The 26,036-nt window shown below is 57.6% G+C and overlaps 1 protein-coding gene across 5 annotated transcripts in view; it reads left to right on the top strand.

The window, feature by feature from the left end:
* The window catches only part of KCNJ12 (potassium inwardly rectifying channel subfamily J member 12), a 44,760-nt gene extending 22,765 nt beyond the window's left edge, over positions 1 to 21,995 (top strand). Inside the window, exons 2-4 of one of the 5 annotated variants that reach the window (XM_060647039.3) lie at positions 9,734 to 9,855; positions 14,360 to 14,644; positions 16,841 to 21,995. In XM_060647039.3, coding sequence (XP_060503022.2) covers positions 14,395 to 14,644; positions 16,841 to 18,189 — 1,599 coding nt within the window. In that variant the 5' untranslated portion in view covers positions 9,734 to 9,855; positions 14,360 to 14,394 and the 3' untranslated portion in view covers positions 18,190 to 21,995. Of the gene's footprint in view, positions 1 to 9,733; positions 9,867 to 12,190; positions 13,415 to 14,359; positions 14,645 to 16,840 lie in introns of those variants that run through there. The other 4 variants (XM_060647040.3, XM_060647044.3, XM_060647043.3 and 1 more) reach the window with 4 other exon arrangements.
* The last annotated feature ends 4,041 nt before the right edge of the window (positions 21,996 to 26,036 follow it).

The following is a 26,036-nucleotide window of genomic DNA, read 5'->3' on the forward strand; positions in this document are numbered from 1 at the left end:
CTGGGCACCAGCGGGCTGGAGCCTACGTGCCCTTGTCAGTGACTTGCTGCCGTCCTTCCCCTGTTTCTGTCTCCCACTCCCAGGATCACCTCCCAAATAAACTTCCTGCTCCCGCATCCTTCACTCAGGTCTTTCCTGGGGAAATGCAAAGTGGGGCCAGGTGTCTACACTTCCCTGACACTCCTAGAAAAACATGCACCCATACCTCAGGCTGTAGGTCCATGCAAGGATGTGCCCACACATGAGCACCTATTGTGTGCTGGCCCCTGATCTGGGCACTTTGCATAAACTAACTCCACTAATTCCCTAAACAGCAGTACCAGGCAGGCAATATAATTGGCCCGCGTAACCGATGTGGAAATTGAGGCAAGGGTTAATCCTGTAATTGTGTCTTAAAGGCGGAGGCAGGGCAAGCTGGAGCAGGCAAGGGCTGGGACCAAGTGTGGGAAGAATCCCCGGGCCCCTAACATCTTTCTCCTGCCGGCAGATGCTGGTGTGAGAATGGGGTCAGGAAGCAGCCTCATTCGTCCTCTGAGCTCTGGCCATTCACCCCAGCCACTAACACACACGAACTCTCCAGGCCTCCAGGCCTCCAGGCCTCCAGGCCTCGCCTGAGGAGGAGACGGCCCTCCGGGCGCTGACTGGCTTGTAGCTTCAAATTCGATTCCCTCTCTGAGCCTGTTTCTTCCTCTTGGGGGAGGACATCAGGCAGCGTCTCGTAGGGTTGTTCAGAGGAATATAGAAGAGGTGGTAAATGAAAGCTTCAGGCATGAGAAAGCTTTTCCTGGGGTTCTCAGTGGCTGCCCCACCTGCTCTTGGGGCAGAGACCTGCTGGTCACACCCCCAGGCCCTTGCCCCGCCAGCCCTGGGCTGTCAGCGGTGCCCCCGCCCCCGCCCATCCCCCCCCCCCCCCCCCCCCCCGCGCTGTCCTGCCCCAGCATCAGTTAACTTTCAGGAAGAGGCAGGCAGCCGCGCACAGGGAGGCTCACTGCAGGAGGTGGTCCTGAGACATCTGGAGAGACTGGGTTCTCCTGGAGACATTAGGGCCAGGCTGGCATAGTCATGTCCACGGTCTCTCTTCCCATGGCCCTGGAAGTCTTGGATTCCCATCCCCTCTGCTGTGGACCAGCTGTGTGGCTCTGGGCAAGGTGCTCACCCTCTCTGAGCCCGTCTCTGGCCTTTATCAAGAGGAACGATGCTGTGAACTGAAGCAGCATATGTCACGGTGTTGGGTGTGCCTGGTGCACGGTTGGTGCGCGGTTCCGGTTTGCTGGGGTTGGAGAAGCGTGTGCGGTGGGGGGAGTCGGGGTGAGACAGCTGTGAGGTCACAGGATCACTGCCCTCTGGCTGTGGGTCCCTTCCCACCCTGAGCTTCAGCTCATTGTGACATTGGGCCAAGAAGATCCTCTCCCTCACTCAGGACTAGACGAATCAATGCCTGGAAGACAGTGCTGTCAATACTCATCCCTGTGTTCCAGAGAATTCCTCAGGCTCATGTTCCTGGCCTGGGCCCCAGGACTCCTGAGTGACTTTGGGACCAGGCCAGGGGCATCATAGGTGGGTCACAGGCCGAGGCCCCGCCCATGCCCGCTCGGACCTCATCTTGCCCGCCTCCCTCTTGCCAACTCTCTTCCTTCAGATAGCAACTCCTTCTTGCCTTTGGCCTGCGCGTTTGCCCTCCCTGCTTGAGCCCTGTGTCCTCTTGCAAGCCCTGGCTTCCCCCCAGGCAGCCGGACCGCACCTTCCCCCGTGGTCGTACAGCCTCCGGTGCAGTGTGAGTCTTCTCCATTCATTCACTTCCTTCTGAAGTGTCTGTCTCTTCCCCTACCTGTTAGAAACACCAAGGGGCACGGGCTTTTCACCCTGTTCCCACTACACCAATTCCAGAGATGGAGTTGGTGCTCGATGAAGACATGCTTGTGGGATGGACAGATGGACGGATGGATGATGGATGGATGAGTGAACGCGTGAATGAATGAATGAATGAATGAACGAGACGGCCCAGGTGACTCCACCATTTCACGATGATGCCCCAGTCCCGACCTGCCTGGCTGTGGATGCCTTTGATGTGCACTTGCTCAGGATAATGTTCTTGAACGCGTGAGAGAACCCACATAGGACCACAGAGGAAACCAGAAACGTGAACTGTTTATCAAAATGTTATTTTAGAATGTGTGATACGGTAATTAGCACGCTGTTGCTTCAGAATGCCTTTGCTGGCAGCACCTAGAACAGGCCCCGGGACCAGCCGTACTGAGCGCCAGGCTGCTGGGCTCTGCTGCCTCCATTTGTCACAGAGGGGATGGTACATTTTACAGAGAGAAAAGGGGAAGTTCGGGTGTTTTTCCCATCAAGTTCAGAGAGCCCTGGATTCCATTTTGGGCCCCCAGGGTAGGACCCCCTGGAACATGCTACTGAGTGGCAGGGACCACATAGCCCTGCCTCTGTCCCACGTGGTCCTCCGGACCTCCCTGCACCCCTCTCCCCTCACTCAGGCTCCCTTGCTTTGGTGTCCTTGAGCAGCCCTCGTGAGGGTTTGGGGACCAACACAGGCCATGGCAGGGAGAAAAGTTTAGCTGCACCCTCAGTGCCACCTACATGGCTGTTCTGGGTAGGCAGGCACTGGGATGTTTCCCAGCAGGGTCTTATTAGCGGGGGGAGGACCCTCCAACACCCTGAGGCTCGGCCTGGACCCCTCCCTGCTGACCTGGCAGAAAGCTGACATTTCCTGCTCCGTGGGCTTGCCCAGAGCTCAGAGGGGACTCTGACGATGACAGCCTTGCCCCTGCACCCTGCAGGGCTGCTCTGCTGTGAGCCGTTAATAGGGGAAGGAGGTGGGAGACTCCCCTTCCCCGGGCCACAGACTTCTCCCTGAGGCAACATGAACAAACCCAGAAGAGCTTCTCATTTGACAGATGGGGTAACTGAGGCCCAGAGAGAGCAAGGTCCCATGGCAAGTTGAGACTGAAGTGGTCTTGGGATGGACGGCAGCCATGCCCGCTGCTTTGCAGTGCATGCCTCGAGGGTACTCCTGGGTCACAGTGGCAGAATCATGAGGGGCCTTCTGAGGCTTAGTCTCCATTGCCCTCCTTAGCCTCTTCTAGAACCTGGACCGTGCTCAGGGCAGTCAGACCCAGGCCCTGGCCTTAGGGGGCCCCTGGCCTGGTAGGGAAAACTTGGAGGGATAGGTAAGTGCCACCCAGCATGGTCTGGTCAAAGAGTGAAGCACAAGCGATAGGGGCTTGGAAGGATGCATAAGAGTTTGAGGGAGAAAAAGGAAGAAGGGGCCTTGGGCAGAGGGTCTGGCATGTGGCAAGGCAAGGCGGTGGGAAGCATTTCCTCGGAGCACCATTTTTGGGACCTGGGTTATTACTGCCACTGGCAGATGAGCAAGAAGCAGCTCAGGTGCTCCCATCTACCCAGCTGGCGGTGTGTCCCCAGCCAAGTCCTATCTCTGAGCTGTTTCTGTCCCCTCTCACCTCCCCTCCTCTTCCTGGCGTACGCAGCTCCAGCCCTGCTGCCCTCCCTCCAGTTCCTTAAACACATGGAGCAACCTTCTGGCCTCAGGGTCTTCGTTCTTGCTGTTCCTACTTCCAGGAACACTGTTCCCACATTTTCTCCTGTAGGTCTCAAGTCAAATATCACAGTTTTCTGAAAGACCTCTGGAACAGTGCCCACGTTGCCTCTGGAATTGCTTCTTTTTTTTTTCCCTCTAACATGTTCATTGTCCGTCTTGCTCCACTTGAATGTTGGCCCCAAGCACTGTATCTGTACGTTGTAGTCTCAGTAGATACCTGTTGAGTGAGTTAGTGAGTATTAAGTGTGATTCTGGCGAGGAAGTGAAGGCCCAAGCCCTTGGCGGTGCCCCCAGACCTGAACTGTAAAGAGGAGTCCTGGGGTGGAGTGATGAGCCTTCTAGAAAGCCCCCTCTATTTTCATGGACTCCTGATCTTAGAGCTCAGCCTCCTGTCCGTGCCAGAAGGAACCCAGGGCCCCTCAGAGAGGTCTGGCAGGCTCTCCCAGTGCATTTTCTGTTCTCCAAATAAAAACAAATTTGCCAAATGAGGACAAAAAAAAGGGAAGCTAAGAAAACAACCATCCCTGTGTTTCCCCCTGCAGAGCATCGGGGTCATTGGGGGACTGAGGCCAGGGGTTCAGGCCCCGATCCTGCCCTGCCTTGTCCCAGACAGGCCCCACATTGGGCCCAGCCTGATATGAAGAAATGCAGCTTCCAAGAGGGGGCCTTTTCCCCGATGGGGGCAAGGCAGGTCTGGAGGACTCACTAGGGAGGAGGTGGCTGGAGCACAGAGGGACCAGAGGCAGGATACCTGGGTGATAGACTCAGCTCGCAGTCTGGTAACCTTGGACATGGCCATGATCCTTTCTCTGCCTTATTTATTCCTCTGTCAAAAATGCTCGTGCTATTCCACCTGGAACATTCTCTGATGCAATGCCAGGCACTCAGCTGAAGCCAGGCACTCAGTTCAAGGGGCCCGCGACATGTTGTGGGGACTCAGCAAGGAGTAACAGGGGACCCAGGGAAATCTTGGAAGGCTTTATGGAGAAGGGATCCTTTGAGCCTGAAGAATGCATTGAGTTCTGGAAGGCAGAGCAAGGCATTCCACTGTCAGGGGCCATCTCATGCTGGGCTCTGAGGTGTGGACATTCCTGAGTCATCACTTGCTGGGGATCACATGATACTCAGTGGGGAGCCCAGCTCTAGCACTGGGTTCATTTCTACTCTGTCTTTTTCTGTTGTTGATTCATAAGAACTCTTTATATATTTAAGCACTCCAGTCCTTTCTATAACATTTTCATTTACCTTTTTTGCTTATGATGGATTGTGATCAACAACATCATAAATATTTTTATGTTGGTAAATTTTCCTATCTTTTCTTTCATGGTCTTCCTTGTCCCAGGTTGTTTCTTGTAACTTTATTTCAGGTCTTTGCTCTCCTGTGCACATGCTGGATGCTTAGGAAATGTCTGAGACTCCGATTAAGTTGAAGCTTGAAGCATTACAGCTGTAAGAAATATAGAGGCCATGGTGCCTTTGCTCACTGTATTCCTCTTGCTGGAGTTCCTTCCCACTCTTCCCATCTGTTCATTCCTTCCTACTTGGAGTCAGGTCCAGTCCAGGCCCTCCAGGGGCCTATGCCCCCCTTCTAGAGTGAATCAGGGCCTCAGATATATGATGATGGGAACGGGTGGGGGACCAGGAAATTTCCAGCTAGGCAACCTCCATGTATTAACTTGCTGAAACCCCACGAGATAGATAGCATTATTAATCCCATTTTACAGATGAGAAGATGGGCTCAGAGAGATGATATGACTTGCCTAAGGACACAGAGGAAGGGACAGAGATGGGATTTGAACCCAGGTCATATTGCCCCAGAGCTCATACTTTCAGATTTCCTTCTGACATCTCATAGCCCTTAGGATCGAGTCCAAGCTCCTTAATATGTTATCTGGCGCCTCTCAGGTTCTTGGTTTCTCCATCTGTTAATGTAATGCCTTGGCCCCAGCACCTGTGCATGCAGGCACTTCTCTGTTATTAGAGTGATAAAGTATGTCCCCGCCTGTCGCTCTACACCCTCCTCGGCCCCAGATCCCTTAGGATCCTGGAATGTTGGGCTTGGAAAGGCCAGCCCCTGGGATAGGAACAGGGAGGCTCCGAGGTGGGGAGAGCCTTGCCCAAGGCTCGGTGTGTGAGGAGCAGAGCCAGGTGGGCACCCTGATTCGTGAGGCTGTCAGCGCCCCTCACTGCACTGCGGTCAGTCTTGGGCTGGGCTTCCTCCTGCTGCTCCCTCCAGGAAGTCCCCCTGCACCCTGACCGGGTTAGACATCTCCCCTGGGCTCCGAGGGCTCTGACCGTGGCTCTGATCCAGCCTTGTTGTGATTGCTAGTAAACTCACTATCTCCCTTGCTTGGCAGGGTGCCCCATGCAGACAGGCATTTATTTGCTGGTCCATCCAAGTCACTGGTGCCCAGCTGAGCCCGGCAGGAGCAGGCCCTCAGGAAAGGTTGTCTGCAAGAGGGAGCCCCAGAGAGGGACAGAGACCTGCCCCAGGTCGCACAGTGAATCGGAGCGGAGCAGCAAGCCCGTGAAACCCCCAAGACCCTCTAGGTGTCATCTGCTCCTGGGACTCAGTGAAGCTTGGGGACAGCACAGTGTCTGTAATGGCCACTCGAGTGGAGGGTTCCCAGGGGCCTCTGTCCTCTGCTGCTCCCAGGGGCCTGGGGCCAAGGACACCCTGTCTCCCTCCTGGCCCCGCCCCCCGTAGAAGGATGTTCTCAAGATAAAAATACCCTCAGAAACATTCCCCAGTGTCTGGCATGACCCGCCGTCCATCCTGGGGGCCAGAACCTCCTGCCCTGGCTTCACCTTGGGGCTCAGAAGGCAGATGTCCGCTTCTCCTGGCCACTTGGCGCAGCCTGTCCCTGGGATCAATGTGTCCAGCCCCTGTCACGGGCTGTGGAACACGAGGGGCCTGAGGGTTGCGTGCCAGCCAGCACCGTCCAGGCACAGGGGAAGGAGGCAGCCAGGATTCTGTCTGTGCCAGGTCATGGCTGTCCTGCTTTGTTGCCTGTTGGGATGCACTCGGAGAGGATCACGCGGGGCTGTGTGGGAGGGCCAGGGATACATATGCCACCTTTCAGTCCTGTGGGGAGTCCCCACTTCTGCTGTCAGCTGCCGGTGCCGGTCAGAGCCGGAAACCCGCTCTCGGAGAACACGGGAGGGCCTCGGCACTTGTCGTGGGTCTGCACCGGGACAGGGCCTCAGTTTACTCCCTCGACAGTCTCCTGAGATAGGCGGGGTCTATCTGTTTTGCAAATGAGGAGGCTGAGGCCCAGAAAGGGCCCTTCATGAGCTGGGGTCAGCCAGGCTTGAATTAGGGAATCGGGGATCACCGGCCCCTCGGCCGCACCCTGCCCGGGAGGACTGTTGTGCACGTTGGTGACAGCTGCCTCCTCCCAGAGCCCTGCTGTCCCAGGCCCTGTGCCCAGAGCATACCTCCCTCACCACACTGAATTGCAAGGCACATCCGCTGGGCAGGCGTCATCAGCCCATTTTGTGGAGGAGGAAGCTGGGCCTCAGGAAGGGGAAGTGCCTTGCCCCACGTCCCTGGCGATGTCAGCCCAGTGTTGGCTGACAGGCTGGCACTGACGGGGAGGAGTAGGGAAGCCTCAGTGTCCATCCAGGCGCTGCCTTCACTTGCTGGGAGACTGAGGGCTGGTCTGGCCTGTGTGGGCTCGGGCCACTCTAGGGTTATGTGCAAGCCATGCCCCCCCACCCAACCTGTCCCGTCTAGGACTGTGACCGTGACCAGCAGAAGCATTTGGAGGACTTCAGAAGTTTTGAGTTCACATCATGGGCTTCTGTGGCCACCACAGGGTGGCAGGGGGACCACTGGACAGGGTGTCCAGAGACCTGGGTTCTTGTCTCCAAGCCGCCTCTCATTCAGTGGCTTTCTGACCTTGGGCGAGTCACTTCTCTGCTCTGAGCCTCAGTTACCCTTAGAATGGAGCTAATTTTGCCCATTTGTGAGAAAAAATGTGTCTGGCTTTGTGGGTCTGAAGAAAGCCCCTTCCAGGAACTAGGGCACCAGGAACAAGGTTGAGAGAGCCTGGGGCAGGCCAAGTGACCAACAGGAAACGGGGAGCGGCAGGCTGTCTCACACCCTTCTCCCTAAACTTCTTTGGCTCCCATTGCCCTGTGACACCTCCTCTTTCAGAGTTCCAGCTCCAGGTGACCCCGGAGCAAGTGACTTAGCCTCTCCCAGCCCCAATTTCCCAGTCTGTCCAGCTGGGAGAACTATCTCTCCCTCAAGGTGGGGCTGTGAAGCTTGGAATAACTGAAGCCAAGAGCTGAGCACTCAGGGCCAGACAAAGTGTAGGCCCATTCAAGGGGAAGGACATAAGATCAGGGACTTGGACACAAGTCCTTGCCAGGGAGTCTCCCAGCTGTGTGATACGGCCTGTGATGGACTCTCCCTGAGCCTCAATTTCCCCATCAGTTTTGAGAGTGTAAGGGCTAAGGGAGGCACCCTGCAGACCCATGGCAGCTCCTCAGGGAATGATGAGGGACAAGAAAGCAGGGTGCTGAGGACTGGAAATCTTGAGGTGAAAGCCTGGAAGGTGAAGAGGGACGAGCAAGACATTCCCTTATGGAGTGAGCAGAGGCCCAGAAGGGGGAAGTGAGTCACCCAAGGTCACACAGCTTGTGATGGGCAGAGCTGCGACTTGAACCCAGGCCTGTGAGCCTCTAAACCCACTGCTGTCACCTGCCCCAGGAGGCTTATGATGTGGGGGTGACTCACCCACAGTTCCCTTAATCCCAGCCAGAAAAGCCAGTGTGACAGTGGATTGCAGCCAGCCTCAGCCGCGAAAGGGTGGGGCTCCACGGGCTCAGTGGCTGGGAGGTGGGGAAAGGTGAGAAGGGCCTCTCAAGTCAGTTTGCCTCTGGAAATTCACAGAGCCCCTTCCCGCCACACTCTCCCCCGATCCACACGGCGTGCCGGAAAGAAAAGCAGGGGCCTCCTTTGACAGTGAGAAAATTGAGGCTTATGGAATGCTGGGACCACGTAGGATATGTGTATGCCTAATACAAGTCTCTGACAAGTTACTGATGTGTACCCATCCATGTAGCCATTTATCCACCCATCCACTCATCTGTCTGTTCATCTGTCCCACTCACCCAACCACTTCATCCATCCAGGCATTCATTCACCTGCTCATCTCCCCACCCACTCATCCATCTATCCATCACCCACCCACCCACCCATTCATCCATCAATCCAACTATCCCTCCATCTAACTAGCCATTCATCTAATTATCCATCCATCCATAATCCACCCATACACCCATCCACCCCTTCATAATCTACCTACTCACCCATCCATACACCCACTCACTCACCCATAATCCACCCACCCATTCATCCACCATCCATCCATCCATCCATTCATCCACATATCCATCTACCCATCCGTAATCCATCCATTTATCCATCCATCCATCCATCCATCCATACATACATACATACAGCTATCCATCCATCCAACTATCCATTCATCCAGCTATCCATCCATCCATCCATCCATCCATCCATTCACATACCCATCTACCCATCCATAATCCATCCGTCTATCCATCCATCCACTTACACACCCAGCTACATATCCATAATTCATCCATTTATTCATCATCCATCCATCCATCCATCCCTCCATCCGTCCTTCTACCCATCTACACTTGAATCCTGTGGTTGGCACTGGGAAGGCTCTGTAGGTGGTGGCTAGGAGCATAGGTTAGGGATCTGAGTTCCTCTGTGAACTTAGGAAAATTACCACATTAGCTACATCTCTGGAATGAGAACAGCAATGGTTTCAACCTTGTGGGGTAGTTGTGAGGATTACATGAGCTGATCTCTATAAAACACCTACCACAGTGTCTGGCATGTGGTAGGCCCTCTATAATTATCAGTTGTTATTTTCTCTGGGGACCCATTTTGTTCTGCCCTTATTTGGTTCCGAAAGGTTTTATAGATAGACTCGCATTCTGCGAAGGTGTGAGGTAACAGAAGTGTGGGCTGGAGGCCTCTTCCACCTCTTATGGGGCCCCAAGAGAAGCAGCAGAAATGTGGGTTCATGTAGAAATTTCAGATTTTTGAGCACTTGTGAGGAGAGCAGAACCACCGACAGTAACTTGGCTTTGTCCTATTAACTTTAGGGTCTTCTAGCAACTGATTCCTCTCCAGCTGGTGCCTGGGAAATGGAAACTGCTGCTAACACAGACTTGAAGACAGCCACTTGCCCCCTCAGCACCGTTACTTAGAAGATAGGATTCAAGAGGTAAGATTAAGGTCAGCAGTGTGCATCTATCCATCTAGTCATCCACTCAACCAAATACTCGTCTGTCTGCTTATCTGTTTACTCCCCTATCCAACCACTTGTTTGACCTCTCATTAACCCATTATCCATCCACCAGCTCCACACATCCTTCCACCCATTTGCTTTCTTTCCATCTACCTATCCACTCACCTACCCAGCCCATCCAGCCATCTTTCCATCCATATATTCACCCATTTCCCAGTCATTCACCCACCATCCCAGCCATTCATCCATGCACCCAAAATCCCATCTGTTTTTCCATCCACCCATTCATCCATCTAGTCATTCATCTGTCTGTTTATCTGCCTGCCCACAAATCTATCCATCCATCCATCCATCATCCATCCATCCGTCTCTTCATCGACCCACTAATCCATCCACCCAAACCACTGAATCATTTCCTATCCACCTAACCCATCCATCTTTCTGGTTACCACCCATCCGTCCGTCCGTCTGTCCATCCGTCCATCCGTCCCATTTATTGATGCTTGTGCTCGACTACCCACCTGTGCATGTATCTGTCACCTCATTAATTGATCCATCCAGTTCCCTATCCGTCTGCTACCTGCTGCCTAACCCCTCATCCTTTTGTTTGGTCAGTGGGCGTTTCCTGGGTGTCCCCTCTGTGCCAGGCCTGCACCATCCTCTCCAGACCTCTGAGGTTGGTCAGAGATGGGGCCTGGGGAAGGGCAACTCACACTACGAAGAAGGTAGCTTCTGGCCACAAGAGGAGAAGCCCGGGGCCAGAGAATCCAAAAGTGCTCCCTGGAAGTGAGGGCCTTTAGCTGATCCCTGACAGATGGGAGGATTTTAAACATTCACTTTAGCTGTGATCTGGGGGTCCGACCACATGGGGGGGAAGGTTGCCACAGCACAAGCCATTAGATGCTTGTTGGTGTGTCCAAACAGGAGTGGCCTGGACCGGAAGGAAGATGTGGGTGAGGAAATGGTGGACAACTTTGAGAATTCAGGAGGGAAAACTACACAGGACCTGGTGAGGCAGTGGATATAGGGGCTGAAGGAGAGAGAGGAGGCCAGGCAATTGGGGAAGTGGTCAGGTTACCAAATGACCCTATGAGGAGGGACAGGAGGAGGGGGATGGTGAGGAGGAGGTAAGGAGGAAGGGGGAGAGGGGGAGGGTCAGGAGGGTCAGGAGGAGGGGGAGGGAAGGAGGGAGAAGGAAGTAAAGAGGAAGAGGATGAGGAGGATGAAGAGGAGGGGGGGAGGGACAGGAGGAGGGGGAAGAGTGGATGTGGGGGAGGGGAGGATGGGCGAGAAAAGCAAGGAGGGGGGGGAGGAGGGGGGAAGGGCACAGGAGGAGGGAGAAGGTTTGGGAGAAGAGGGGGAGCCATAGTTGGCCACATGGTCCTGTGGAGCATCCAGGAGGGGAGGCTCGGGTCTGGGGAGGCAGCAGAGAGCTGGCACCAGAGGAGGCTTGTCAGGGGCAGGGAGCTGCCCCTCAAGGAAGGCTGCCCTGGGGGCATTAGCTCCCTAGCCTGCCCGTTGCGTGAGCAGAGCGCATGCCTGTGGTCAGAGAGAGCTCTCGGGCAAAAAGACTAGCATTAGCGGTTGGAAATCGAGCAGGTGGGCCCTGCAGTGGTAAGGCCCGGGGGATGGACGGGGCACCAGTCATCTCCAGCATCATACTGGGGTGTCATCACTGTTTCTCTCCTTGGGCCTGGCATGGGCTTGCCACAGAACACCTGCACTGTGTTGACCCTGAATGTTTGCGGGCCATGGTGGGCAGTGGGGGCAACGGCTGTCTGTGCTTTGGCGGAGGGGAAGGGAGTTTGGCCTGGAAAGGTCAAAGGACACTGTCTTCTTCTTCCCCGTTGTGAGGATGGAAATGGTGCCCCCAACCCTCCATCTCCCCTCCATGCAAACTCTTGGCCCCCTCCAAGGTGACCTCGGCCTCCTCCCTGGCCCCTGAGTGTGCCAGCGTGTTCTCCCTCTTGCTCCACGGTTCCACCTCGACCCCCTGCCAGCAGTGCCCCGCCCCCTGCCCGTGCACTCCCAGCCCTGGGTGCGTTTCGCTGCTGAGGTGCTCTGCCTGGCTGGGGTGCACCCTCCAGGCCCGGCCTGCCTCTCACTTCCTGTGTGACTGAGCAGGGGAGCCCCTCTTGGAGCCTACAAATGAGAGATTGGATTCTTCAAACCCTCTTTATTTTTTTTTAACATTTATTCATCTTTTGATAGAGAGCGTGGGTGGAGGAGGGGCAGAGAGAGAGGGTGACACAGAATCCGAAGCAGGGTCCAGGCTCCGAGCCGTCAGCACAGAGCCTGACACGGGGCTCGAACTCACGAACCATGAGATCATGACCTGAGCCAAAGTCGGACGCTCAACCGACTGAGCCACCCAGGCACCCCATTCAAACCCTCTTTCTAAGCCTGATGGATAGTTACTAGATTGAGAAAGATTCTGGGGCTGTGCCAGGACACGTGAGAAATAGTTCTCTGATGGATTAGTGATGTCTGCCATGGGTATGGGGTAGAGGAGGGGGTGCCAGCTGCGTGTAGGCCACACACTGGCTTTCCCTGAACCAAGTGATCTCCAAGGATTTCTTAATTGTAGGCTTTGGTCACGAGGTAATGAGTGCCCCATCCCTGGATGGTCCAACCAAGGGCTGAGTGGCCATGGGTCAGGGGTGCTGGTGCGGGGCTTACCTCTGCTTTTGGTGCCGAGATTTGGGATTTGTATGTCTTCTCAGCACACGGCGTGACAAAGGCCTTGAGAACTGAGACAGGAATTCAGTGTCATGCCTGGAGTCTGGCCTCAGGGCCTGGTAGGATGGGGTGTTGGCTTCTCTCCTAACCCTGTAGACTGGGAACTTGCTGCTTAAAGGCGGTGTGACCCTGGGCGAGTGATTTAGTCTTTCTGAGCTTCCGTTTCTTCATCTGGAAAATGGGGATAATAGTTGCAACGTTGTGGAGGGATTAAGCGAGATAATTTGAGCTCTTAGAACCCGCCCTGGCTTGTAGTGAGTACTCAGGATGCATTGATCAGTATGCTCCCACCTCGGAAGGTGCTCTGGCCAGCTGAAAGCCCGAGAGGCAGGACCTTGAGCCCCTCCCACTCTGGGCTCCCTCCACTGGCTGTTGTAGTTAGTTAACGCTTTCTCAATATCTGAGAATGTGGGCCCAGGCCTCGTCCTCTTCCCCTCCCGGATGTCACCGAAACCTGAGGTGCCCAGAGCCTCAGGGGACGGGGCATGGGGTGTCCTGCTGCATCCGGAGGCACCTCCCGGTGACTTTTGGGCCCCACCTTTGGGTCATGTGGCAGCTGCCTCTCTGAAAGCTCCCAGGCCGGGCCCTGTCGCCTTCTGAACACACTGGGGGCCAGGAGTCTTGAGTCTGCAGACGCTGTGCCCGGCGAGGAAGTGGGCTCAAGAGACAACGGGGCTGGGACAGCTTCCCCGTCTCTCAGAGGTGTCTGGGTCTGTGCTGCCCACTGCTCCTTCTCTGCCTGCTGGACTTGCCTCGCTCCGTGCCTGCGGTGTTGAAGTCACCTTGGCTCGCTCAGGTAGCACAGCCCTTGCCTCTCTCCTGCTCCCCTCTGGGCAATGCCTGGGATCCCCACTGGCCGACCTGGGCATCTGCCCACAGCGGTCCCAACTGTTGTCTTTACTGTCTCCTCCAAACCCACGAGTGGCTTTGTGACCCGGGACGAGTCTCAGCCTTAGCTCTTGAATCTGGGAAATGGGGAGCCGGCCTCTTTACTTGCTAAGGCCTCTTCCAGCAAAACAAATGTAATTCCATTTCTGATCTGATCTAGCCACATGCATCCATTGAGCAAGAGCCAAACAGGCCTGCGTATCCTTGGTTGAGGATATTGTCCCACATTTCTTAAATCAAGTCTTTAAAGACCATAGAGCTGCATAACCTTCTTGCCACACCTGTGTTTGTCTGTGTGGAGTGTCCTTGGGATGTTTGGCAAGTTTGTGGTGCTGGGTTTTCTACTCATGGGTCCTCTTCTGGGTCTTTCTTTGTGGTGCTATATTCACCATGAGCCTGGGAGGGGCTCCCCACACCCCTAGAATCACACACACACACACACACACACACACACGTGCATGTACCGGCAGGCATATACACCCAGCAGAGGGGGGCCATGGGAAGCTGAGGACCGGACTGATGCCTGCAGCTCTCTCTCTGATCCTTACTTTCTGGGTGACTTTGCTCATAGTCTCAGTTTCTACCTGAGAAACAGGGGAGCAGGGTGTGAACGTGACCTTGTTGATTTTCTCTGTGTGGTTTTAGGAGGAAAGCCGACAGAAGAGGGGTTCCCCAGCCTGTGTGACACACTCGGTGGGTCCCAAGTGCCCAGCCCGGGCACAGACACCAGAGTCACTGCAGCAGCCTTCCCTGTCTGGGCGCTGCTGGCCAGGTGCGAGGCTGCCTGGCTGGTGGGAGCAGCGCGCCAGGCTGGGCTCTCTGGCCTTGATTCTTCCGATTCTGTCCCTTGCAGGCCTCGAGCCGCTCAGAGCCCCAGTTGGAGCAGCCATGACCCGCTGGACATCCCTCCAGGCCTCCAGGCCACATAAACCTGCCCCCTGCGATCCGGTGGCCTCCCGCCGGCATCTAAGTACCCCGGGCCTGGCCACCTCCGCCTGGAGGGTCCAGGGACCCTGGGCTGAGCCATCTTCTCGGCGCAGTCTCCGGGGTCCCCACAATCGCGGGCTCCCTGCATCCCGGGCTGGGCGGAAGCAGCATCCACCATTACAGCCTCAGGCCTCAGCTCCTCAGACCCATGGTGAGGTGGTCAGCTGGAGTAGCTGTGGGGGGGAGGAGGGAAGTGCGAGAAGAGGCCCCCGTGGAGCCTAGAGTCCCCCATGGCATGAGACCTTGCATTAGACAGAGTGGTTTGAATTTCACCTCTCCTGCCTTGTGGCTGTGTGGCTGTGGAGAAGTCGCTTCACCTCTCTGAATCTCCAGTCGGAGGAGAAGTAATGCTAGTAGCCACCTTCTTGGGTTTCTGAGAGGACGACCTAAGACCAGCAAATGCTGATGAGTCTGGCCTGCTTTCTCTGCAGTTTGAGGCAATGAGAAACGAGAGTGTCACACATGTGCCACAGCCCCGGGGATCCAGAAGCACCTGGCAGCTGAGACACACCCTGGGACGGGTTTGCCGCCTGGGTGGTCATGTGAGCTTCTCCCGCACCTGTCTCCCAGGGTTTTGAAGCAGAGGTCAGATGTCACGCTCCCCCGGAGGCTCTGGCTGCCCCTGGTCACACAGACCCGGGCTGAATGCCAGTGTCGCCTCCCCCTGGCTGTGTCACTTCCTGTTTCCCGGTCTCTGGTGGGTGCCCAGCCACCTGCCTCTCTGCTTCTGGCCCGGCTACCGTGGGGGCCTTCTTATCTGGGGCCTCATTGTCTTCTGGGCATTCGAGGGCTCCCAGCCTTGTCTAGCACTGACCTTCTAGCGTGACCAGGGGAGGGGATCAGGGGTGAGTGGGGAGGAATACACCTGACTCCTCAGTGCCTCAGCCAGGCCGGCCGGCCAGGGTTCTCCCCCTCCTTCCAGCCCAGCCCCGCTGAGCCAGGCTGGGGGCCTGAGCACTTGCAGCCCCGATGCTAATGGCCAGATGGCCTCAGTGCCCGCAGGGCCGGGCGGCACCGTGGCCTCCGGCCCACAGATGCCTCAGCCTGGCACCAACAGGCCAGCCCGGAGCCAACGGGGCACTGGGGGAGGGGCGGCCGCCAGCCTGTGTGTCCGGGGGCTGAATGCGTGCTACCGGCCATGAGAGCAGTGTTTGTCCGGCCACGGGTGCTGTGCAGCGGGGCACGCCCTGAGACTTGTTGGTGTGCGTGAGTGTATGTGTGCGTGTCTGTGGCAAGTCAACCACGTGCTCCCCTGCGTGGGCCCAGGACAGTGATGCTTCTGAGCGCTCCCTGTGTGCTGTCATTTGGAGCTGAGAAAGGCAGGGATAGGGAAGGCCCCCGGGCCGGGGTCAGTCAGGGACCTCCCTGGGCACTGAACTCGTGGACCCCCTCCTAGCTACCGCTGGGGACTCAGAGGGCGTGGAGAAGGGGTGTTGGGAGTGGGTGCCCTGGGGCAGAGCCCGTGAGCATCAGGAGGGTGTCCTCGGGGCCAGGCTGTGTCCCAGACCCTGGGCACGAGACAGCGGCGAACGAAACAGCACACCCCCCGTGTTCCGGTGGCCGGGGATCTCGTAGTGGGAACGGCAGCCGAGCCAACCCCGTGCGTGTCATTGCTGTCATTACCACCATTATCAGGTCACCGGTCGGTGCTTTGGGGTTACAGTGAGGACCTGGGTGAGGTGGTGCGGTCTCCCGAGGGTGCAGGAAGACCTCTGGAGATGCTCCTGTGGCATTGAAGCCAAGGACCGAAGGAGGTGAGGTGTCAGGAGGGTGTCTGGGAGGAACGTCCAGGACGGGCTTGAGGAACAGCGTGGAGGCGGTGGGCTGTAGCCGAGTGAGCGAGGCGGAGGCGGGAGGTGGGTTCCGAGGGGTCCCGGGCTCCGCTCACGCAGGCCTTGCAAGTGCCAGCAGGGACTCTGGCTTTGAGCGGAGGACGGACAGGCGCCCCCGCCACGGCTGCCTCTGGACTGGGGTCGGGGCAGGAGCATCGGGGTTGGCGAGGTGGCCGCCGTACTGGTCCGGGTGGGTGATGATGGGGACTCGGGCCACGGAGGCGGGAGAAGAGGCAGGATCCCAAATAGATTTTGAAGTCAGAGCCTTTGGGGTGGGACCAAGACGAGTTGAGGATGAATGCAAGGTTTTTGACCGGAGCTGCTGGGAGGACGGAGTGTCACTTTCCCAAGCCGAGAGGGAGGATAAGGAGCCGGCTTAGGAGGGGAAATGGAGAGTCCGGTGATGGGTGAGTTAGGGCGAAAGTGTCCGCCCGCCACGTCCGAGGGCTGGGTGGGGGCGGAAGCTCGGGCCGGAGTGGCCTGCTCCGCCAGCCATGCCGTCTTCTCCATTACAGGAGACGCCCCACCCGGAGCCGGCCTGGGGGCGAGCCAGGGCCCCCCCACCCCCGGGATGACCTCGGCCGGCAGGGCCAACCCCTACAGTATCGTGTCGTCAGAGGAGGACGGGCTGCACCTGGTCACCATGTCGGGCGCCAACGGCTTCGGCAACGGCAAGGTGCACACGCGGCGCAGGTGCCGAAACCGCTTCGTCAAGAAGAACGGCCAGTGCAACATTGAGTTCGCCAACATGGATGAGAAGTCGCAGCGCTACCTGGCCGACATGTTCACCACGTGCGTGGACATCCGCTGGCGCTACATGCTGCTCATCTTCTCGCTGGCCTTCCTTGCCTCCTGGCTGCTGTTCGGTGTCATCTTCTGGGTCATCGCCGTGGCCCACGGCGACCTGGAGCCGGCAGAGGGCCGCGGCCGCACGCCCTGCGTGATGCAGGTCCACGGCTTCATGGCGGCCTTCCTCTTCTCCATCGAGACGCAGACCACCATCGGCTACGGGCTGCGCTGTGTGACGGAGGAGTGCCCCGTGGCCGTCTTCATGGTGGTGGCGCAGTCCATCGTGGGCTGCATCATCGACTCCTTCATGATCGGCGCCATCATGGCCAAGATGGCTCGGCCCAAGAAGCGGGCACAGACGCTGCTGTTCAGTCACAACGCCGTGGTGGCCCTGCGCGACGGCAAGCTCTGCCTCATGTGGCGCGTGGGCAACCTGCGTAAGAGCCACATCGTGGAGGCCCACGTGCGGGCCCAGCTCATCAAGCCGAGGGTCACCGAGGAGGGCGAGTACATCCCGCTGGACCAGATCGACATCGATGTCGGCTTTGACAAGGGCCTCGACCGCATCTTCCTCGTGTCACCCATCACCATCCTGCATGAGATCGACGAGGCCAGCCCGCTGTTTGGCATCAGCCGGCAGGACCTGGAGACAGATGACTTCGAGATCGTGGTCATCCTGGAGGGCATGGTGGAGGCCACGGCCATGACCACGCAGGCCCGCAGCTCCTACCTGGCCAACGAGATCCTGTGGGGCCACCGCTTTGAGCCTGTCCTCTTTGAGGAGAAGAACCAGTACAAGATCGACTACTCTCACTTCCACAAGACCTACGAGGTGCCCTCCACACCCCGCTGCAGCGCCAAGGACCTGGTGGAGAACAAATTCCTGCTTCCCAGTGCCAACTCCTTCTGTTATGAGAACGAGCTGGCCTTTCTGAGCCGTGATGAGGAGGACGAGGCAGACGGAGACCAGGATGGCCGCAGCCCCCAGGCCCGGCATGACTTTGATAGACCCCAGGCCGGTGGCGGCGGCGGCGGCCTCGAGCAGCGGCCCTACAGACGGGAGTCAGAGATCTGAGCCGCCATCGGCCAACGTGCAGCATCCGCCCCGCCAGGGAGAGGCCCGGCGTCCCGCAAGGGCCCCGGGTTTGAGCAGAACGGGCCAGGTGCCCCGGTTGCAGACTCAGTAGCGTTTTAGATGTTTTATGTTTCTTCACAGTGGCCTGGCAAGGTTGGCGGGAGAGTGGGCGGCCAGTGGGCTGCCCCTGGCCTCAGGGGCCAGAGCAGGTGCAGGGACAGGGAGGTGGCCTCTCGGGGTCCAGGCCAGGAGCCGGGGGCTTCTGCCTGAGGCTAGAACTGCAGCCTGCCTGGAAACGGCTCCACAGCCACCCAGCCTCTGTGGGCGAAGGCTGGCAGGCTGCAGTGCGCCTCGCTGGTTTTTAACTTGGGGAGAAACACCAGTTTTGGCTTTCTCAACCTTAGCTTGAGTAAGACTGTTTACAAAAAAAAAAAAAAAATAATAACAACACGTGATTGAAAACAATTTACTTTGTGGGGGTTATAAGAAAGGACAGTTAGAATCCCACTATCTGCTGAGATGGAAGCAGTCAGATGGAGGCTCCACGAGGTTCCCTGAGGCCGAACAGGCCTCTCCTCTGCGAAGGCGGGCGTGTGCCGGGCGGCGCATCCGCAAGGGCGCGCGCGGTGCTCACCCGTGGTTCTTCATGCTCACAGGCGCATTAGATGACGTTTGCGATAGGAAACCAAGACCATGTGAATGATCGTAATAAAAGCTTTCCGGTAGAGGTGGGGGTAGGGGCTGGGAAAAAACCAGTTTGAGCTTTTTGAGTTTGACTTTTGTACCTTAGAGGTGCGTCTCAGGGCTGGATATGGGATCTGCCTGCCGTGGAGGGTCCGCTCTCCCCCCACCCGCCAGATTTTCCTGTTTTACTTTTCTCTCCTTTTCTGCCCAGTAGCCCCCACCCCTTCCACAGTGAGGGATACTCGGAAAACGTTGGAGGAGATGGCCCCGTGGGAAGGGAGGCTGGGTTCCCAGACTACAAGGAAGCAGATCAGCCCCGTTCCCACGGGACCCCAGTGAGTCGTGCCTTAGAGACCCGGGTGGGCCAGCTCCGGTTGTTTCTGTTATCGGACTCGCCCCTCCTCCCAGCCGCCCCTGACTCCACCGTGAAGTCCCCACCAGCCTGTCTGCAGAGGCTGGGCCGTCCTGGTGCTCTCTGCACACCTGGGGCAGCACGGGCTGTACTCTGCTGCTGAACGGCAGAGGAATCATCTTAGAAAAGGTGTGGCATCATCAGCAGAGATGACTGGGGGTGGCACATGCAACCAGGCACCCTCGTCAGGAAGGGGTTTGGGGCGCTGGGCTCTGTTGGCCCAGAGCAGGCCCCTGGACCAGGAGCTGCCCAGTGTGGGCTTGCTCTTGGTGGAGGACGCAGATGGCACAAGATGGAGCTGGGGCCCTTTCCAGGACAGCTGAGAATGTTGTCCTCCCAAATAACCAGGCCTGGAAGGAAGTCCTTAATTAGAAAGCCCATGTGTGTCTCCCCAGCCTGCCTGTCTAGGCCACTCCAATCCGCATCCCCCAAGACAGCCAGGCACCAAGGATTCTGGCCCAAGTGGGGAAACAGGTAGAGTGCAAGGTCACCCAGTGAGTGGGTGGGTCCTGGGAGGCAGGGAGAGGCCGGGGGCCCTTGCCTTTTCTCTCCTTCTCCAGCCCCCAGGGAAGCCGGAGACCTGGCCTGCAGTCAGAGGCCATGGAGGGTCTGTGCACGAGCTGTCAGTTCCCACCCACAGACACCCTGGGCCCGTGCCCTCGGGTGTGCCTGACTCCCAGCGTCCTGCCCTAGCCTCAGGCCCCACCCTCATTTCTGGCTGGGATGATTCAGGCCTCGGAGGCAGCTCTTTCCTCTCAGGATCTGCTGGAGGGACCTCAGCTCCTTCTCAGCCCAGGGCCTGCCTTCCAGAGCTGGCTTTCTCCATTTGAGCCCTGGGGTGCGAGGGTGGAGTTGATGTGGGAGGGCTTACCTGCCCACCCCCGCCCAGGTTGTCAGGGAGCCAGGGAGGGACGAGGTGGTCCTGGTCACTTGGGGCTGGCATAGGAGCCTGCATTCTGCCGTGCCCAGCAGCTGGAGATCTTTCCCGGGCCGGGTGTGTCCGGCTTCCGCTCCCACCCTCCGGAGCAGGGGCCAGGGACTCTGGGTGCCCCCAGGCCCTAGCCACCTCGGCTTGGTGCGCCTCCTCTCAGGCCTGTCCCCCTCCCGGGCCCACACCGGATGGTTCAGCCCCAGACCCTGCGGGAGAGCAGCCCTGATCTGCCTTTCATCTCTTGCCAAAGGCAGATGCTGCGTTTTCAAACTCTTCTGCCCTCTTTTTTTTCCTCCCCTGTATTTATTTATTTATTTATTGCTTGTGCTAAAGACCAAAATAGTCTCCCTCTTTAGTGCACTTGAAACGGGAGGGTGGATGGGAGGAGCCGTGTGTGTGCAGAGCAAGGATTACGTGGTCCCTGGGAGTGTGTGCCGCGTGTGTGTGTGTGCGTGTGCGTGTGCACCCATGTTTGTGCACGTGTGTGTGGCATGTGGCGAGCACGTCAGTCCTCTGAGTGTGCCACATGCCCTGCGTGGTGTGTGTGCTGAGCACAGGTGAGTGGGGAGCGTTTGTGCCCGTGTGTGTGGTCTGTGTGCCGTGCAGGTGCGCGTACCAATCCAGTCCCTCCCTTGCCTTCCCCGGCACTGAGATCTCCAAGGGGTTTCTTGACAGCCTGAACTAGGAGGTGTGGGGGTTGCAGTTGGCCCAGAATGTGGCCCCTGACGCCCTCCCGCCTGCGACACCGAGCCGCTTGTGTGGGAAAGGGGCCGTGCTGGCAGTGTGCTCAGGAGCGTGAGTGTGTGAGCCCCGAGTGGGGGAACTGACGTGGACAATCATCCCGTCTCATCTCTGTTCAAGCGGATGTGTGCAGTCATAGCTTTGCCTGAGTGCCCGGGTGTGCGGATTCACCCCGTCATGGGAGCGTCGTACAGGTGTGTGCGCACGGCGATCTCCATACGCGTGTGAATCCGGGCTGATGGTATCCATGCGGGATGTGTACGCGTGTGTACGCAGATACACGCAGAGACTCGTGTGTGCGTTTACCCGTAGGCATGGTTGTGGGTGTGCGTTCCATACGTGGGCATTGGTTTAACTGTTAGCCAGGCTGGAAGGCTGGGGACGCACCGCTCAGGACGGATGCCGGCTCCGGACGTGGGCACACAGCTGAACGCAGTAGTCCTGCTGACCCCCTGCCCTGATTGTGTCCGCAGGGGAATGTGCGGAATGTGCGTGCCGGAGGCTCCGAGGCGGTGTCTTCGTGTGTGCGTGAGTACATGGCATCCAAGGATGGCCTATGCGTGTGTGCATTTGTCCCAGTGAACACGTATGCACGTGTGGAGCATTTGCGTGGCAGCTGGGCCAGGCTCTGTGAGCAGGGCTGGCGCCTGCCTGCTGGGGGCAGCGTGTATGGGCACGTGTGAGCATGTGCAGGTCCCAGGGGTGTGTGCACACGGATGTCAGTGGAAATGGTGTGTCTGTGCACGCTCGTGCGTGCTGCTAGGAACATGCTGGCCGCCCCCCGGTGCCCTGCTGGTGCTGTGCCGCCCCGTCCCCGCCTGCTGAGGGTCCCGGTGGGGGCCGGGGGGGGCGGGAGCGGGGGCCTGATGGGAAGGAGGCCCCTGCACAGGGGTGTCTGCCCTGCGTGAGGTCATAGAATGTCAAATCTATTTTAAATGGTGAAACTGGAGAATTTTCATGTTATTTTCAATACATAGCAGTATCTAAAGACATAGGCCACGAGACTAGACCACATTAAATGCATTTTGATCTCTTTGAGTGCCACCGTGTGGAGATATGTGTTTGAAAATCCCTGCCTGGCATTCCGATGCTCCCTCAGCCCCCTGTGTCCTGGGGCGACGGGGCTCCCCAGGGGCCTTGGGGGCGGGGGTGGGTGGGTCACGGTAGGAGCTCTGGGAGAGAGGACAGAACACAACCTGCTCGCAGCCCCCAGCGGGCTCTTCCAACTGGCACATAGACCCTCATTCTCCTGTGACCGCACACCCTGTCCCACACGGACCCCCGGGGGCACACCACCCACTCAGACCGGTTGTCACACTTCCCCAGCCACGTGACCTTGGGCCACCACTTTGTCCTCCCTGGGCCCACACCTCCCCGCTTTGCGTTCCTTCTGCAGAGATTTGAGGAGCACGTCCACACGCACGCGTGTGCCGACTGCAGGGAAACAGTAGCTCTTTCCTGGGACTCAGGCGCGGAGGAGCCCCGGCTGGACAGCAGCCCCGGTTCTCACCACCGTAGGGGAGAGGAACCCCTACTGCAGCCTGGAGCCGTGAGGTGACAGGGAGGACCTGGAGTGGTGTCCCCCCTAGGGAGGCTGGGCCGATGCGGGACAGAGGGCAGAGACAAGTGCGGCCAGAAGGGGGAGCAGGAAGGCCAGCAAGGCCCATTCTGGGGAAGCGAGAATTTTATCTGTAGGAGGGCTCAGTCTCTGGGATTTCAGTGGCTTTCTAGCAGAGGGCCCACAGGGAGAGAATTCTTTCCTTTGCCCAAACTAGTTCCGTGGCCGGAGAACTCCTCTGCATCAGTGAAGGACCCCAGGGGACCTTCATTCTGTAGGATTCAGATGATGATTCCAGACCACAAGGTAGGAAGCCTGGGTAGTGGTGACATATGCGCTGATGAAGGACAGGAGGTACGGAGGTGTTGGGGGCAGGTCATGAAGGCTTCTTGGAGGTTGTTGTTCCCTGGGGTTGAACCTGGAGACAGGGAGAGCTGAGGGTGGTTACGGCTTAATCTGGGGGCAGGGTTGGAGCTCATCCTCTCCTAACCCTGGAGCCCTCCTTGGCACCGCAGTACCTGAATCTAAGCCAGTTGAGGCCAGGGAGCGATGGCCTCCCCCAGCCCCCCGAGTGCTAGTTCCCACAGACAGGTATGGGGCCCCAGTCAGCGCTTGATAAATATTTATTGTTCAAACTTCGTACCACTGAAGCTCAGGAGCCTTGAGATACCCCCTGTCCTGGCTGTGACCCTCGGGCAGACCCCAGGCCACTCCTTTGCTTGGTGACCTATATTGAATTCCTTTTCTCCTGTGGCCTCGGTCTCCTGGTCTCTAAAGAAGGGGTGTCCATAATTGTTGCTAGCTCTCACACTTGCCGGAAAGAACGAGAAGGAGAAAGAGGACCTTTAATTAGCAGATGCCTTGCACACATGCTGCATATACAAGCCCACGAGGTGGGGCCGGTGCACGTGGAAGGAGCCCGAGGCTCGAGGTTGTAGCAACACCAGGTCTGTGTGTGGCTGAGACCACAGGCTCCCCCTGCACTTACCTGCCTCCCAAGGATGAGATGAGCCCAACTCAGAATCTGCTTTTTAAAAGGTAGAACGGCGTGGGGGGTGGGGTGATGAGTGTTTAATGAGCGCTCACGAACTTGAAGTTTGAGGTCTCTAAGGTGCCGGGTTTACCTGCTTTAGAGGAAATCAGTCCAGGAACATTAAGGGACTTTCAAGGGAGGTTATCTGAGCTGGGATCTGATCCAGGCCTTGGGTCCCCAAGCCCTCCTGTGGCCTTCATTTCACCCAGACGCCACTACCCTCCCAGGCACCGGACCACCCAAGACCTTTCCTCTGTCTACCAGTGGCCGGTGCTGGGGTTAGATTCTCGGCCAGTGGAGGGATGACAGCCCAGCCAGGGGGCCTGCCCTGGACTCCGTTTATCCTTCCAATCATCGGTCTCCTGCAGTGAAGGGCCCCACTGGCTCAGGAAGGACTCACAAATGGGTTTCCCTTCAGTGTGGATGGTCGACATCATTGCTGTCCGTTTGCCCCTCGGGGATAGTGGGGGCTTCAGAGGACATACCCGACCCCACTACGGCCCACCAGCCATCCAGCACCAGAGTGACCTTAAAGCCAGAATCAGGCCTTGTAACCCCACTTCCTGCAGCCCTCCCTGGCTTCCTGCTACACTGAAAATAAAATTCCAACTACTTCTCCGCCCCTGAAGCCCCATTCCATCTTGCCCTGACTTCAGCCAGCTCATCTCCCCCTTTCCCTGTGCCCCTCTGCTCCAGGCACCCACCTCCTTCTACTGTTTTGAGAACACTATATTTTCATCTTCACCCCAGGACCTTTGCACATGATATTCCCTCTGTCCGGAACACTTCCCCCTCAGATCTACCTCCTCCTTCCCGTCTAGGCCTTCCCTGACCCAGTGTCAGAGAGCTCCATGAAGGCAGGGATTGTCCTCTCTTTCATTCACTGCCGGGTCTCCGGTGCACGGCACAGTATGTGCCTCGTGTGAGTTTGCCTAATGGATGGTTGAGTGGAGGGGGGGCGGGTCCTTTGGGCCTCCCACCCAGAAAGGGGTCTGCAGGTCTCACCAACCTACAATCTCCACCTCTTCCCATCGCCCCAGCTTGGACGGAACCTACCGCACCAAGCAGTAACAATACGGAGTGATGCCTGAGTGGTAATGGGACGCACGCAAGGTGCCGTGGGAAGAAAAGCAAAGGGAGGCCTGGTGAGAGAGGGACCAGGGTGGGTCCCCCAAGGAAGTGACACTTCCTCTGAGATCTGAGGGATGAGTCAGGCTTTGCCCAGTATGTGAGGAGGAGTTCCCAGGCCCTGAGTGGGGAAAGAGCACAAGGAGAAGCAGAAGGAACCGACTCCGTTGGGGGAGGGGCAGGGAAGACCGCGAAGGGCCCCCATTCCCCGCACTCGGCCTCTCAGGCCTGTGCCACAGCCTCACGGCCTCGACCTCCCGGAAGGTCAGCCTCTGTAGGGCCGGGGAAGTCCTGTTCCACCTGCTTCACGACTGTGCCCAGCGCCCAGAGACGCAAGACCCGGCACCCGCTAGGTGCTCAGTCAGTTGAGTAGGTGCTCCATCTGGCTGCTCTCAAGCTGTGGAAGAGCCACCGAAGAAAAAGGTCAGTGGAGCTGCCTGTTGGCATTCTCCGCGCACGAGCAAATCTCCAGCCTCGGGTCTTAGGGAGCCGCTGCCCAGAGGCTTTGACGGTTTCCTGTGCTGTGAAGTCGAATTTGATAAAATAAAAATTTGAAATGTACCACGTAAAACACACAGGGTTGCATAGGAGATCCATTTCACTGGAATGCCGTCATCAAAACGGGAACGAATTAACTTGTGGCATGCTAGCGGCTCTTTCCTCGCTAACCACCGATGGGCGAGCGCCCCCCGGCGGTGGCTCGGCTGCTGTCATCTCCCCAGTGAGGAGCACAGCCTCGCTGCCAGGGGGTCCCACAAAACTGAGGGGCGGGGTCATGACCCCCACCGTCGCCTCCATTATAAAAGGAAGAGGATACTTCATTTGTGTTAGTGGTGAAACAATGTGGAGATATAGTCTTCGCACCCAGATGCATGTGTCCTTCATTTTATAAATTTTTTTTTAACGTTTATTGATTTTTGAGAGAGAGAGCATTGAGCAGGGGAGGGGCAGAGAGAGAGGGAGACACAGCATCCGAAGCAGGTTCCAGGCTCCGAGCTGTCAGCACAGAGCCCGATGCGGGGCTCAAACTCGTGAATGGCGAGATCATGACCTGAGCCGAAGTCGGACGCCCAACCGACTGACCCACCCAGGCGCCCCATGTGTGTCCCTTTAAATGGGGGCCCTTGAAGGGCTGTGGTCCAGGCTCAGGCCCCTGTGGTTTCAGTGGCTAGGGGACTGGCTTGCTGCTGGGAGGCAGGGCAGGCAAACTTTGTCTGCAAAGGACCTGATGGTAAATATTTTAGACTTTGCAGTCGTGAGGTCTCTGTGGAAGCTGCCAGCTGTTGTCATACAAAAGCAGCCGTGGACAGTATATCCACTAATGGGTTCCAATAAAGTCCGTTAGTTGTTATAGGGGCCG

This window comes from Panthera onca, chromosome E1 (genome assembly GCF_046562875.1).
Source record: "Panthera onca isolate mPanOnc1 chromosome E1, mPanOnc1 haplotype 2, whole genome shotgun sequence".
In the NCBI taxonomy this organism is placed as follows: domain Eukaryota; kingdom Metazoa; phylum Chordata; class Mammalia; order Carnivora; family Felidae; genus Panthera; species Panthera onca.